The sequence below is a fragment of the Phaethon aethereus genome (assembly GCF_964289735.1).
Source record: "Phaethon aethereus genome assembly, chromosome: 6".
NCBI classification, from domain to species: domain Eukaryota; kingdom Metazoa; phylum Chordata; class Aves; order Phaethontiformes; family Phaethontidae; genus Phaethon; species Phaethon aethereus.
Window position 1 is genome coordinate 8,673,202 of NC_138580.1, and position 15,104 is coordinate 8,688,305.

Consider the following 15,104-nt stretch of genomic DNA (forward strand, 5'->3'; position numbering starts at 1 on the left):
ATGAGAGATTTCAGACACTGCACCTGATACAGGGGCAACATGCTGCATGACTTCAGCAAGGGGAAAACGGGAGCAGGAAATAGTGGAAGCACATACATGCAGCAAAGAGCCAGTGCTCCTTCTGTATATTTCAGTGCAAATCCTGCATACAGAAATGTTCCTCCTTTCATGAAACACGCTTTCATGCAGTTCATCTCCAGGATAATGTAATTTAAAGACATGGGCTTCAACAGTGATGAATTTGGCATTTTGAGCATCTCATTTCCACTTTGATCTTCTTCTTCTTCCCTTCTTTTTCCTATCTTCTTTTGATTTTGATAGGCTTGCACACATACAGAAAGGGACAACATTAAAAGTTATTAATGATAAAATACATCTAGATCCTTCTTGATTTTTTTGTGACCAGCTCACAAATACTTTGATTCAGCCCTTCTTATTTGTTGGCATCAAAGCTGATGATGCTATATATGACACTATTCCAGCCCTCTTCTGTGTGCATTGTTGTGTATTTTTATTGCTTCATTATCAACTACTTGGCTGTAGAAAAGCTGTCAATTTAATTTTAGAGAGACTACCACTACCTAATGATAAAAGTAATTAACTCTTGGAGACCATTATTCTAATGATATATTACTTGTTTAGGCCGTTTTGCTATGCTGCAAGGGTCTGGAAATCTATAACCAGTAAGCTTTCATTCTCATGTCTCCAACATGGCTTGGTTTTGTGATTGTTGTCTAACCACCAGAAATTTAAGACTGGAATAGTAAGTACTTCTTAGGTTTCTTTGGTAGTAGATATGTATTGCTGTTTACTGAATCCGTCCTCCAGAAGGGTAAACTTCTTTTGAGCTGGGCACCATTAGAATAGGAAACTGTGTTGTTCCAGGGCAGTGCTGCAGGAAACCCACACAGGAGGCATTCTTGAGGCTCAGGAGAAGGCACTTGGCATTCACTATCCTGTCAATTATTCCCAATCTACTTTGGGGATACTGCATGGAGGCATTTTATTTATGTATTTTTCATTCCGTAAGTGGGTAATTTGGAGGCTAGTGTGGAGGGTTTGTCGTGTGAGAAGGTCCTAGTCACACCAGAGTGGGCATCAGGGCATCACCTGTTCATGAAGGGTACAGAGAAAACACTTCTTCAGAGCTTTTTGGCCAAGAACTGTCCTCTCAATGAGGCCTGCCAGCTCATAAGCTAGAATCCTTTTCCCCCTTGGAGACAGTTGCACTCCATCTGCTGCCAGGAGGCCCGGTGCTGTATAAACCATCCCATGGTCAAAAACCCCAAAATTCTGCCGACGGCACCAGCCCCTGAGCCATGTGTTGACCAGGTGTGCTTTCCTATTCCTTTCAGCGTTCCTCCCTGCCACTGAAGGGATTGACGAAAACACTACCTGTGCTCCTGCTCCATCAATCAGTCGCCCCAGCGCTCTGAAGTACCTTTTAATTGCTTTTGGGCTTCTTAGCACAAAGTTAGCTTAGCTTCTTAGCACATAGTTACATTTGCAGGAGTTTGGCCTTTGGGCCTTTGCAGTTGGCTGTACAGTGCTAGGAAACGTCTGGTGCTGTCTTGTGAATTTGATTTTTGATGTAAGATTTAGGTTATTGAATTAAACCAGGAGTGTTTGCTTGAATGTTTATTTATTTAAAGTCCCATTACTTCCATTAGTAGTTAGTTTTTTAAAGGCATTAAATTCACAAATATCATTTTAAGGGAAAAAGAATGCAAGAATTCGATAAACTTTACAGTCTTTGCCTCTGAAGGCATCAGGGCATGTTGTGTGGTGTTCAATATAATGAAACTTTCTGAACAACTTTAATGGTATGCATACTTAGTAGTCATTTAATCAAAAGAATTCTATATCTTTCTGTACAATGATAATATGCATGCTCACTAGCCATTTAATCAGAAGAATTATATATTTTAAATGTTTTGCAATTTTTCAATGCTAAACAATTGTAGAATGGTGAGGTATAAATATCTCTACATCCTCCCACAAATACTCCAGGTTTCGTTTTAGTGCAGAAGAGCAGAAATGTTGGAATGATAAAAAGATGGAACAAAGCTTTTGATACCATGCTTCATTCCAGATCAAATGGCTTGTTTTAGGTTATGTGAGCACTAGCATAAGCTATTCCTGTGGAATGTGTGAAACATTAACATATCAGTAGAGAAATAGCAAAACTGCAGATTTATTTGAAGTTACTGAATGCTTTTTTAAGGTACAGAGCTCAGATCACTGATGGAAAGAGATGAAGATTTGTACAATCATACCAACAAAACGATATAGAGGGGACATGTCATCTGCTGCTTAGACCTACCAGGGTGAACAGCTGGCATCCTGGGTTCTAACGATCACTAATTGGCCATGGTGGTTAACCATGCTGTACGTCAGTTTGTTCACCTGTAAGATGAAAACACAGTATATTATGTTAACCTGCATATTCACAGCACAAAAGCTGTGGACCTCAGACTTCTTACGAGTGGGAACTTAGTATATCCTGGGACAAGGCCTCACATGACTGATCTTTCTGATAGAATAACCATGTTTACTAGCACCTAGTGAGTTATAATAATTAAAGCTAGTGTGATTTGTCAGTTAGAAGAACAGACTCAACTTTGTGATAGATTATCCTTGGATTTTTATTACAGTTGTTCACTAATTGGAAAATATCAATACTTTGAAATGGATTTCCCAGACATTGTGTAAGTTAAAAAAGTGGAAAGTGAAGTTGGGATTTTACTTGTAGAAAACCATATCCACCTGTCTTCGCAGGGTATTGCTCACAACAGTGGAACTGTCTCAAAACTCCTATAAGATTTGCAAAGGTGGAGCTATGAGGAGAATGCAATAACTTTATATTATGTAGAGCTTAAGATTGGAGTCCAGAATCCAATGGCCTGAGAAGACCTTCAGTGGGGAGTTGAGAGGCTGAAAACAAATAATTATCATTTCTGCAGAGGAAAAAAAAAAGTCCTCTTTTTAACTTTCTTCCAGCTGCTGTCTGTATTCTGGACAGCACAGGTGGGTGTCTACCACAACAACACTGTGCAGTCTGAGCCAGAAAGCCTCACAATGGGCTTTGTAGTATCAATGTGTAAGAATAGCTTGTTTCCATTGTGGAGGGTTCTGCAAATGCTCGTTGATGATAGACCTCATTTTCATCTTGCATTTCTCTTGTACCTACTTGGACCTCACAAAAGCTGTCTCCCTCCACATAGCATCTTTGCTATTCATGGGAAACACATAGAAATTTATGTAGCTATGTCAAGGTGGTCTTGGTACCACCTTGGAGCTGTGACTCAGAATTGAACAAGACTTCAGTTTTGAGTGGCTTTACATTCTTGTAAGTAATTTAAAGCAATAGTGGGTTGTCTGTATCAGGGTGCCTATATGCAAAACTAAGTATGTGTATTTGGAGGAGCTGGTAGGTATATCTGTCCATGTATGTATTTGCAAATATGGAAAAACAAATATTTGTTTAAAATGTAGAAAATAAGAAAAAAGTAAAAAAAAAAAAATTAAGTTGGAAATACTTGCAGTCTGATTGTATAGGTGTCTCTAATTTTTCTGATGCTTTTAATTATGCTGAAACACTGAGCATTTCTGGTGCCTCCAGCATGAACAAAGTTTGAACTTAGGAGCGTATGTTTAAGCTGACACAAGAATTAGCTTTCTATATGTATGTGTCTGGTTCTATCCACTTATAGTTAATGAAGATATCTCAATATCCTTTCAATTCCCCATGAGAAGCTTTTCTGTGAGGTTTAGTCTTGGGCTGTTTTTTTTGTTTAATCCTCCATGCCTGTAATTTACAAAATCATACACGGAGCTGGTGAAGGAGAACACCCATACAGTCCGTATGGCATTTGTCTATCTGTCAACACAGAAATAAACATTACCACTGGTTTCTGTTGGAGTTCAGGAGCTTTTTGCTGTAGGTATAAGTTTGATGAGTGAAATCTGTATGGCTGAAAGAGGCAATGAAAACATTTCCAACGTTTCCTGGCTCAGGTGGTACGTAGAGCACTTTCAGAGAAATGTCAGGTCTGCCATTGTGTGATAACAGAATTCAGATTTCTGTGGGAGCAGTGACACGCCAATGCTGAGGTCTTTCAAAATCCTACCCTACTTATCTAAGTCTCAGGGCTCATAGAATCATAGAATCATAAAATAGTTTGGGTTGGAAGGGACCTCTAAAGGTCATGTAGTCCAGCCCCCCTGCAATGAGCAGGGACATCTTCAACTAGACCAGGTTGCTCAGAGCCCTGGCCAACCTGACCTGGGATGTTTCCAGGGATGGGGCATCTACCACCTCTCTGGGCAACCTGTGCCAGGGTTTCACCTCCCTCATTTGAAAAATTTCTTCCTTATATCTAGTCTAATTCTACCCTCTTTCAGTTTAAAACCATTACCCCTTCTATTGCAACAGGACCTGCTAAAAAGTCTCTCCCCATCTTTCTTATCGGCCCCCTTTAAGTACTGAAAGGCTGCAACACTCATGTTATTTTAAGGATACCTTGAAAATTCCCAGTGGGTTCAGTGGTCAGTGGTTCAACTAAGTAAATGTGGTGCTCAGTCTTTCAGTTCTGTGTAATTTTCAAGTGGTGGTATGGTCTAGCAGACAGAGCACCTGATGAGGTCGTCCAGCCGAAAGAAGGATCCTTCTCCACTCATGTAAACAGAGCTTGAGACCTGTTTCATTCCAGCATGGCCTTGCAATAGTTGCCCTCATCATGCACAAAGTACTTTATTTTATGTGCTACTCTTTTTTAGATAGCTTGCCCTTCAGGCAAAAGTTTGAGTATGCTTTGAGTTTGTTTTTAGAAGGAGGGTTTAGCATGAGTATGTGAAAAGAGCATGGCTTGTGCAGTCTGGATTTGCCACTAGCGAATGCCACAGGGTTGAACTGGCTGCTCGGAGCCAATAGTGGGGAAAGGGATGTGGTGGTGCCGCAGGAGGAGAATTTGCCTTGGTACTTCTGGATTGATAAGCACCTGAACTGATGAACAGAAAATAGAAACATAAATTATACATTATATGTGTGTCTTTCTGTTGCTATTATAAAGGATATTATTACTTTATTTTCCAACTGAAATACTAAGGATGGATATTGTGCATTCTGTAGGCTTTGCCCAGCATACTGCCATAAGGCATGTACCAATGTATCCTAAGCAGAACTGAAAATGCAGAGAAAACCCCTTGGGGTTTAAAGCCCCAGCATTTCCCATCTGTCAGTTCTCCTTTAAGTTTATCACATATCTGCTCACACTTTTCTTTTTGCTTTTTTTAATCCCTTTTCAATATCTAAATTCTTTGGAGAAGCTTGTGTCTGTCTCCTGGCTACCTAGCCGTTTGAAGCAATGGCCTAACAAGCATGCTGCAGGCTCTCTGCAGTGGGTGCACTGAGAACAGCAGGCTTGCATATAGCCCTGGGTTGGAGGGGCTGCTTCCTCCTGGGGATCACCATGGCTCATAGAGGAGAGCAGAGGGTCTCAGGGCTGTAGGTGTGACTGGCAGGCCACCGCACAGGCTGGAGATGAGCCTGCAGATCAGAGGGAGAGCTGAGGAGAGCAGGCAGCCATGTCTAGAGCTGTGGAAATCCTTAGGGCCAGAGGAGAGTAAGCAGAGTTTGCAGTTCAGAGCGCCACTAATTTGATTGAAACCAGGTAGAAGGAAAGACACAATGATGCATTGAACAGGAACTGCTGTTTGATGAGCTTTTTTGTTTCTGATATGTCTTGTAAAGCCACTTTGATTTTTTCTCTGTTAAAAAAAATCTGGTGCTTAATCTAAAATTTGCATATTTTTATTTGGGGGTGTGTGTGTGTATTTGTTTACTTTGAAGCCTTTTGGTAGTTTGAGGAACTCACTGTAAGGAGAAAGTCTAACCTGATCCCTGGCAGAGCTTTGAACGGAGTGGTGAGGGAAGTGAGATGCACATAACCCCAAACCTGAAGTTCAAAACTGCGTATCAGTAAGTAAATAAAATTTATCTGGGAGCTGAGAGAAGCTTTTTGTTTGGTTGGATTATGGGTTTCGAGGAAGAGCTGGAAGGCTTGGACTGAGGCACAGAAGTCTGCTACCAAAGTCAGACAGATTGCAGTGTCCAAAGAGACAACCGAAGTCCAGCTGGCAAAAATAGCAGCTGGTTCACAGGTAAACCAAGAGCTGAAAGAACTGAGAAACCACATGAGAACTGGTTCCTTCGTCTGTGATCAGATGATATGGAGGGATCAGACAGCTCAAGGAGCTGAAACCCAGGCCACATCTCCAAGGAGGCTAGAACTAAAAATAGAAGTCAAGACACTTAAGCCAGACACTGCCCAGGAGAGAGGCAGGGAAGCTTCACAGTCTCACAGATAGGAGCTGGAAGAAAATACCCACCTGAGAATTTTGATTACACAGAAGTAAGTTAAGCTAAAGATGGAGAAAGATCTGTTATTGATATTTTTGTCTAAGACTTTAAAGAGTTGTGCACGTGCTACATGGTGTGAAGAGGAGGAAAAAACTGAAATACACACCTGAGCTGTTGCAGTAAGAGTCTATAGAAACCTTTGGACACATTTCTGTAAGACTGCAAGTCAGTATCAAGCTGAAGGAATTCTTGTGACAAGAATTTCTTTTGAAATAAATCACCACTAAGTACTGTTACCTCAGCTTGAGGGTGATTAAAAGGGATGGTGATAGCACCTAGCAAAAGGTATTTGCCAGCCTGTGGAAATCGAAGGAAGTAGGTCAAGGGAGAAGGAGTTGAAACTGTCATGCACCTTCTAGAGCTGGAGCAACTACAAGCTACCTGTCCCTTGGAGGAAGAATCCTAAAAAGGGCTGTGTGGGACACAGCTGAACAGAGAGCATGGGCTATGGAGGGTATTTATTCCATGTGCTAGAAGGAGAGTCAAAGATTAGGATATAAAGGAAGAATTTTTTCTAAGGGAAACTTACTCTGTCAAGGAAAGATTTTAGGTCTGGGGAGAGCAGGCTCCTCTAAGGGATATGCTACAAAGAACTGGAGAAGACAATGGGTTTCCTGTGCAGTGAGACAGAGCATAAAGGCATGTCCTACACAGTGGGGAGGCTGGTCAGAGAAAATCTTCCTCATGTGTGAAATTACTATGTCAAACTGAGAGACACTCTCTCAAGGAAGGGAATCAATAAACCTAGCTGAAAGGGGCCTTTTTGGGAAGTGGGAAATGTATGGGGATGGTTCTGCAGAGTTAGGGGGCTGAGAGAACTCTTCTGCCTCCTTGAATTAGTGTATTTGAGGGAAGATTAATTCCTGTGTGGTCTTCAAATCTGTTCTTGGGGAAGACCCCAACATAATAGCCTATGGCTTTGGTCCACTTGAAATGAAAGAACTGGGAGAGGCACAAAGCAGGCAGGTTTTCTGACCATGTCCCAGCATTGCTGGGGGATGGCACAAAGGAGGTGCCCATTTATGAAGGTGATGGTCCTGAGAAAATTGAGAGGAAAGTCAGGAACCTAACTGCCTAGCAGTGATGCATCAACCCCAGCAGGGTCTGTCTCACCTGGCCTGGTTGAAACTGTACTCTGACTCATGCCATGAGTTGCAGCAGCGGGGCCAAGCAGGAGATGGAGGCAGCAGAACTGCCAGAAGCATGACAAGAAGCTTTAAAAGCAAGTCTCCTACAGTTTGGTGGGTCCTTGCAGGCAGGTCCTAGCTTCCAGGCAAGATTTGAAGTTGCAGCAAAAATACCAAGGAAGCTTCCTTCTGCCATCTGGGAGACCTGAGCCTCTGTGCCCTTGTGGTGATTCCTGGGCAGGGAATGATGTTTCCTCTTCTGCAGATTCCTCTGCCCCCCTTGCCCAGGAACACACACAGAAACAAAGCCAAAATAAATAACTGTATGTTGCAGTTGGATTGATTTCCTGGTATTCTCTCAACAGCACCGGACAAATTACATTTTTTAAATGTAGGAATGACTGATTTTGTTTCAGGAGGAATAGCAGCAAGGGTCTGTGGATCATAAATTCAAGTCCTTGGCTCTTGACCCTGATGAGTAATTAATTTCATAAACTGCTCAACTCTGCCTTAAAACTGTTTAGGTTTCTCATCCCATTACTCTACCTGGCAGGCTGGTTCAGAGTCTCACTATTTCAATTATTGAAAACGTCCTAATTCCAGCCTAAATATTTGTAATCATTATATTCCCATCTTGTTTTGTCAATGATTGACCGTAGGTTGATGTGTAGTTTTCTTTCCCATTTTACTTTTTCTCACTGATTCTTTTGTGGAAGTCATACCTGTGTAAGCCCTTGGTCTCTTAAGTTCAGCAAGATAAGTTGTTTAGTTTCTTCTCATGACATAGACTCTCAATTCCTCTAAGCAACCTCAGAGCTGTCTCTTCACCAAATCCCCTCTGAATGAGCTGCTCCTGAACACTGGTGATCGTAATTGCAGATAATATTCCAGATGAAATCTTGACAGTGCTTTCCACAGTAGCATTAATATTTTGTGTTCCTTAAACTCTTATATTCCATGAACAGATTCTGGTTTCAGAGTGCCTTATATCTTCTTCTGTTTTATGCTTTGAGAAAGTTATCCTTAGGTTAGGACTGGTGAAGGACTGTTTCCCTACTCTAAACTGACATTTTGTCGAGAAACTTAAGAAGCTTCTGTCAAACATGGGTTTCATTTGTTATTCCCCTAAAGAAAACAGCTTTTTAAAAAAAGAAAAATTGAAAGGAACACTTCAGTTTTAAGAAAACTTCAATGTTCTTTTAAACTAATAGGTGTAACAAAAAGTTTAATGGTACTAAATGAGATGCTTCAGGTGAATAGATGGTAATATAACACTAAAGAAAGGGGAAAATAAGTGTTCTTAAATAGTGATTGAAGAATGTAGACTCGGGAATGATGAGCTTTAGAGACTGTTTTTGCAGGTTGTAGCAGCTTGATGGTTACATAAGATGCACAGAATCCTTGGCAAAACAGGTTTTTTAGCATAGGCCAGCAAGCAGGCAGAATACATGTGTGTGGGATAGCTATTCTAGATGTATTTGGCAAGTGCTTGAAGTTGGAGTGGTTCCATCTAGGATATTAGAGTCATGATCAAGAGAAGATAACCTTTTGTGGTTACCAGAAAGGAGGAAAATGTAAGTTGGTGTGTAGCAATAGCTTTTTCATAAAGCTCCTAATTTTTCTGCTTCACTTCCAAAATTTACATGTCCTTGTTCAGGGAGCAAAACATGGGATTTCAAGTTAAATTTGTAGAGGCTCAACTATCCTTGCATTCTTTGAAAGAATTTATACTAAATCCTTCTGGCATGTACTGTCACTGCAGAGATATTATAGATCATAATATAACAATTGCTTTTCAGTTAAGGTGCCATGAATTCATGCTTCAAAGATTCTAATTTATAAGAAACAAGTCTCAATTATTATCCTGTGCCGTGTTTGGTTAAGCAGTCCTTCCTAAAAATGGACAACTGGGGTGCTAGTGAAGAAGCAGCAGCTTATAAACTGTAAGAGCACTGGCCATCAGAGCTTTGCAGTAAATTAGGCTGTAAACATATTTTACCTCCTTGTTTAACAGAAACTAGTTTTCTCGTTCCTTTTTCGGATATTCCATGAGTACCTAAAGCTTGTAAGATCCTCCCAGTGCTGGTTTTATAGTGACATGACCACATAGTGTCTCTGTTATGCCTTCAATTCAGCTTTATGGCTGTCAACTCTTACAAGCTTTTATAGTAGCTGCAAACAACAAAACAATAGAAGTCTCAGCTGTGTTTAACTGAGCTCTTCACCATGTTACGAAGATTATTCTGTTGCATAGAAATCTGAGTGCTGATGGGAGGTGTTTCTAATTGCCACATGACACTGTGTGCTCGCCAGTACGTATAAGGCTGTTTGACAAGATGGGCCTGTTGTCCAAAACAGACCGTCTGAATTTCACGGAAGCTGAAATGACCTATTGAAGAATTCTTCATAATTTTTCTGAGCTGGTTTAACTGATTAATTGTTTGTTGATTTGTAAGAACTTTATGGAGGACTAGAGCTGGAACTGTGTATGCATATATAAACACAATAATTAAGAATCCTATTACATTATTAATTTTAAAACGAAATTATGAACATGTTAAGAAATGAAATCTTTCAGTGAAAACTGCACAGGAATTTATGTTATGAACTAAAATGATTTGTTCTTTTCTGTAAAAGGCATCTGATTAAGGTCAGCCTGTGAGCAGAAATGGTTCCAATCTGCCACAGAAAAACTGCACCACTGTCTGCACTAGAGATTAGAGCTGGCTTGTTTTTATTCACATTTGGTCAACAGATGGTCCAACTATTCTGTGGGCATTCTGGCAATGTAGAAGTCTGCACATCAGTGACAAAACCCCATCATATGAATAAGTAAAATGTCAGTGTTCATCTGAGTAGAATGAATACCCAGTGTCAACTTCTCAAAAAGTAGCGTAGCTGGCTGACTCGAAAGGAGAAAACCTAGCAAAACATCATATTATTGCTAAATTAGGCAATACCATTCATTCTCATAAGACTGAAAGAACAGAAAGACTATGAGACTTATATAAAACATAATGTTACTGGCCTTTGGCCAGAGCAGTTAGCTAATATTTGCTGTCTCGCTGGATTGTTACCTTAGAAATTAAAAAAAACATTGATATGCTATGAGTAATTCTTCTGCTCAATTGCATTTGCAAAGAATGGTACACAAAAGTCATGTTTCCCTAAACACAGTAGAAATAAACAACAGCAGGCAGTTTCTGGTCTGATATGCCTAGGAATACTGGCTCTTTTTTCAAGGTCACAGTTTTAATATACAGCTTCTCTGGCAATATGGCTTAAGGTATTCTTCTCCCTCCCCTGCCTTCACATCACCCACACACCTGTGCCACAGCAGTTTTCCCTTCTCCAGCCCCTGTTCCAGCTGGGCTGTTTTTCCAACTATGTCAAGGGACTGGGAGAGCTTAAAAGGAAAAGAACAGAAAACATGAAAGGGAGGGTGAGAAAAAGTGTTGCATCCTCACAGCTGAAGAAGAAGCTGTACAGGGGTGAGAATTTGAGTGAGGAGGTGGGGAGCAGGGAGAAGTGTGGGGACCTTTGACTAGAATTGGCATTCAGCAATTTTTGTTGTGAAACCTAGCATCTTTGTTATTGTGTCCATCACTGCTTCTCTGGCTTTTGATCCCTTTCCTCTTCTTACCCATACTCTTCTTACCCACACTCAGAGAGCTGAAACCAGCTATAGAACCCAGACCCTTTATTTGTGGTCAGCCTCAGTGACATCTCCTAAGTCCATGGGATTTAGTTTCTGATCTACGTTGAATGGGACCAGAGTTTCACAGGTGGCTTCCATTATTCTCAGCAGTCCTATTGTGCAAAGGAGCAGAACTCTTTATTCTGTTCAGCTTCCATTCAGGAGCTTTAGCATTTTTATCAGTTTTAACATGCTTGATGAATGCATGTAGATCAAAGACAACTTTTGCTGGTGTCGGTTAAAACTGTCTAAAATGAAAGTGCAAACCTTCTTTCTTTCACTGATGGAACTGAAGCTGATTATGTTTTCATGATATGGTAGTACCAGGTTGTAGCCTACACTTGCTTTTTACATCCCTTTGAAAGGGCAGAGAAGGGTGAATGCGTTCAGCAGCTGTGCCTCTATAAACAAATGTACTGGCACACACTGCTGCACCTATAACAGAGAGAGTAAATACTAGTAATGTATTTGACAGTCTGTCTAAATTGCACAAAACTGACAATTGGCTAGAAATACAGCAGGTTGTGGGTTTTTTTAATCTGACTGATTTTCTTCCTAAATGACAGTAATTTTATCATGGTATTTGGTTACACCATTGACAAGGTGATGTCTTTTGCACACATTTGTTTTTAATTTTTGTAACTGAGCTCCAGTAGGATTTTAACAATACAACTAATTACTGTGCACATTCAAAAGATAAAAGAGTGCCCTTAATGTGTTATTCATAACATGGAGTATGAGAACATTATAAGACCAGGATTGTATTTAAATATTAATTTCATGGTAGCCACAGATGCATTAGGCTCTTGTAAAGAACAAAAACACTGAATGCAACTCTTAATTTTTTTTCCATACAGTTGACTTTTATAAATATTTTGATTCTCTAGAATGGAGGAGACAGTGAGAAACCTGCTACAGAGCCAAGGATCCCCAGGCCAGAATGGAGAAGGAACTGTCAATATCATGAAGGTATATCAGGTATTAGTGACTTATTACCTGTTTCTTGTGATAAAAGTGTTCTTTAAAACAAGAATTGCACTACTGCGGTAGATATGTCTGGCATTGTTTCCTCTATTTGTTTATTAGCTGTGAATACTTGTTAGTGGTGGTTGGTACCATCTACATTTTTGCAGGTGTTCTCACACCACAGTTTAAGGTTTTTCATTTTTATTGTCCTTGTGTTATCTGCAGTTGTTGCTCCTCACAGTTAACAGGGGTCAGAGAAACTATTTTTGAAGACTTTATTAAAACACTTAATATTTTAAGTAATATATTCCAGCATCTGTAGAAAACATAGATGCCTTTGACGACTTGACCTTCAGATTGTGGTGGATAATTTTATCCACACATATTCTTACTGGGTGTGGGATTTCCATATCAAGCTCCATAGCTTCTTATCGTTGCTTGTGGCAAGTACGTTTTATCAGCCTCACTTGGGGTAGAGAGAGTCTCAGAATTTAGGAGCAAAGATTTTAGAGGTTTTTCAGAGGGAACCAAGTCTGTTTATTCTGTTTGTAAGAAAGGAGAGTTTTATATTTTCCTAATGTACTGATGTATTCTGGAAGCAGTGAACCTGAGGTGGTGGAAAGCCTTTGTTAAATGTCTGGAAACAGGGATGAGACACATCCCAGTTAATACACATAAATTGTTTAAAAAAAAAAGCTTAATGAAGTCAGTTCTATCCTGTATCCTTTTAAACAGAATAAGTGTTCCTTGTAAAGATATAAAATGCACAAATAATATATTAAAGTCTATACTAGGTAGTCAGCCTTCAGATAAAACACTTTTCAAAAATTCTAGTTGTATTAGTCCATTCTTACAACTGATGGATCAAAAATACAGCCATATAGCGAAACGAAAACGTATATTAAAGGATATTTATCACTCTAATTAAATTTTCATTTTAAGCCTGGATTGAAGGGAAAAGAATCTTTTAGATTAACCTTCCAAAATAATCAATTTTTCTTGTTAAAATGATAGCCTGTAAAATTTAATTTCAGGACAAATTAAAGTTTTTGTTGAAGTTATAATAGAACATTGTGCTTTTAGAAACTGGTGATAAAAGCATCTATATTTTACTCACTACCCTTTTGGATGCAAAAAGGAAACTCAATTCCTTCCTCTTGGTTCAGACTTTAAATCAATACTTCCTGCTCACTCCTGCCACCATACAGTGGGTGTTCTGAAGTGGGCTTGGTGTCAGTCTCTCCTTCGGGTGGACTACCTGTCCATCCTTTTATAACAGACATCTGGAATGATTTTATTATCCACTAACCCACAGTAAGGTGATACCACAATTAGGTTTTAGCTTCTTTGGGTTTTGTTTTTGCACTTTCAACAAGAAAAGCAATAAAGTATTTTGGTTTCAGTTAAACTGAGGGTTTGGGTGCTTTTTATTTTTCTTTTGAGCTGGAAAAAAATTAGCGATGGAGTCTTTTTTAAGTTTGAAATTTGTGTGCTGCTCTCCTAGAGGGGAGATAAACTAGTCATTCCGATTTCAGTGCTTGTATATTTCTACGTGGTTTTTCCTCCATGTTTGTTTCTTAATTTTTGAAAAAAGAGAGAATTTGGTTTTGTTTTGCAGTGGTTTGTTTTTTTCCTTTGGGGCCATACTGACATAGGCGTTTCTTGTCTCCTGCCAGCCAGGAGAATGGGTACCGTGGTGTGGTCAGTGTAAAATCTCTTGCTTTTATTTTCTGACCAACAGAAGAACAAGGCAGTTCTGCCCAGTTAATAAGAACAGTTCTTGGTTTCCCTTCAGCTCTAGTAAACAGCACCATCCACCTAGGAAACTTCTGTCTAACCTTTTTTTTCCCTTCATTTTGGACATGGGGTTTTGTTTGACTCTGTGAGGTGGTAGTCAGGGATGATTCCCCAAACCTGAGCCTAGGTCTCTTACAGAGTGAAGCCATCTGTCCCAGGACCTTAAAGCACCCATATACCTGTTACTCTAGGATTATTTTAAATCTTGTATTCCACATTTGCATAACAGCTTCCTTCTCTTCCTGTTCTTTTCTTGTTCTTGGGAACATTTTCGCTCATGATATCGAAGTCAGCTTGTTTTTTACCAATTTTAATTTCTTCCATATTGCCAATATGCAGTTTTCTTTGCTTACGAATTTCTTTTTGTAATTCATCACTCAAAAGCAATTCCTCCTTTCCTGGAGGAATAGCTAGGCTACTGCATCATTTACCAGTCTGTGATGGGTAAAACAGGTCAAAAATATGGGACCATGAACGCTGCATTTTTTCTGAATGTCTTTTTGACTCATTCATCCTCACATCCCTTTTGTTCTCGTTTATGACAAACTTCTGAACAAATATTTTGTTTTCTGGGAATTTCAAGGAATGGCTCTATTAACATGCAAAACAGCACATTCCTTCCCTCCTATGGCTATCTGCTGTGCAGGTCAGAAATGGGTTCACTTGATGTGTGTTTGTCTAAAGTAAAGTATGTAAAGACTATGCAGTGTGATTTAGGCAACAACCACATGTAGTAAGAGCTAATACCTGAAAGCAAAGAATCTTCAAAGCAAATACTTGGCAAAGAATCTGTGGTCTGAATTGTTTACAAAGTATTTTAACATGGAAAACACATTAATAAAGCATTATATGAATCATTAATATGTTATTGAAACCAACTGTGTGGAAATCACAGACAAACATGTCATCTAAATATATGATGAATTTTACTGCAAATACTGTGCCCAGGTTTGGCAAGAGGCATCAATATTGCAGTTGAAGCATTTCATTTGTATCTTTCCAAATGCATTTAGACAGTTTTTTGATCTATTTATAAGGATAATTCACAAATGGGAATAGAACTTGTATGTACAACCTAGGTAATGTTAAAAACACT

The 15,104-nt window shown here is 39.5% G+C and overlaps 1 protein-coding gene across 1 annotated transcript in view; it reads left to right on the forward strand.

Annotated features, from left to right (window-relative positions):
- NCKAP5 (NCK associated protein 5) overlaps nucleotides 1–15,104 on the forward strand; it is a gene marked incomplete at its 3' end in the record, with an annotated part of 384,285 nt that overhangs the window by 224,749 nt on the left and 144,432 nt on the right. Inside the window, exon 5 of the mRNA XM_082001372.1 lies at nucleotides 12,133–12,223. Coding sequence (XP_081857498.1) covers nucleotides 12,133–12,223 — 91 coding nt within the window. The remainder of the gene's footprint in view (nucleotides 1–12,132; nucleotides 12,224–15,104) is intronic.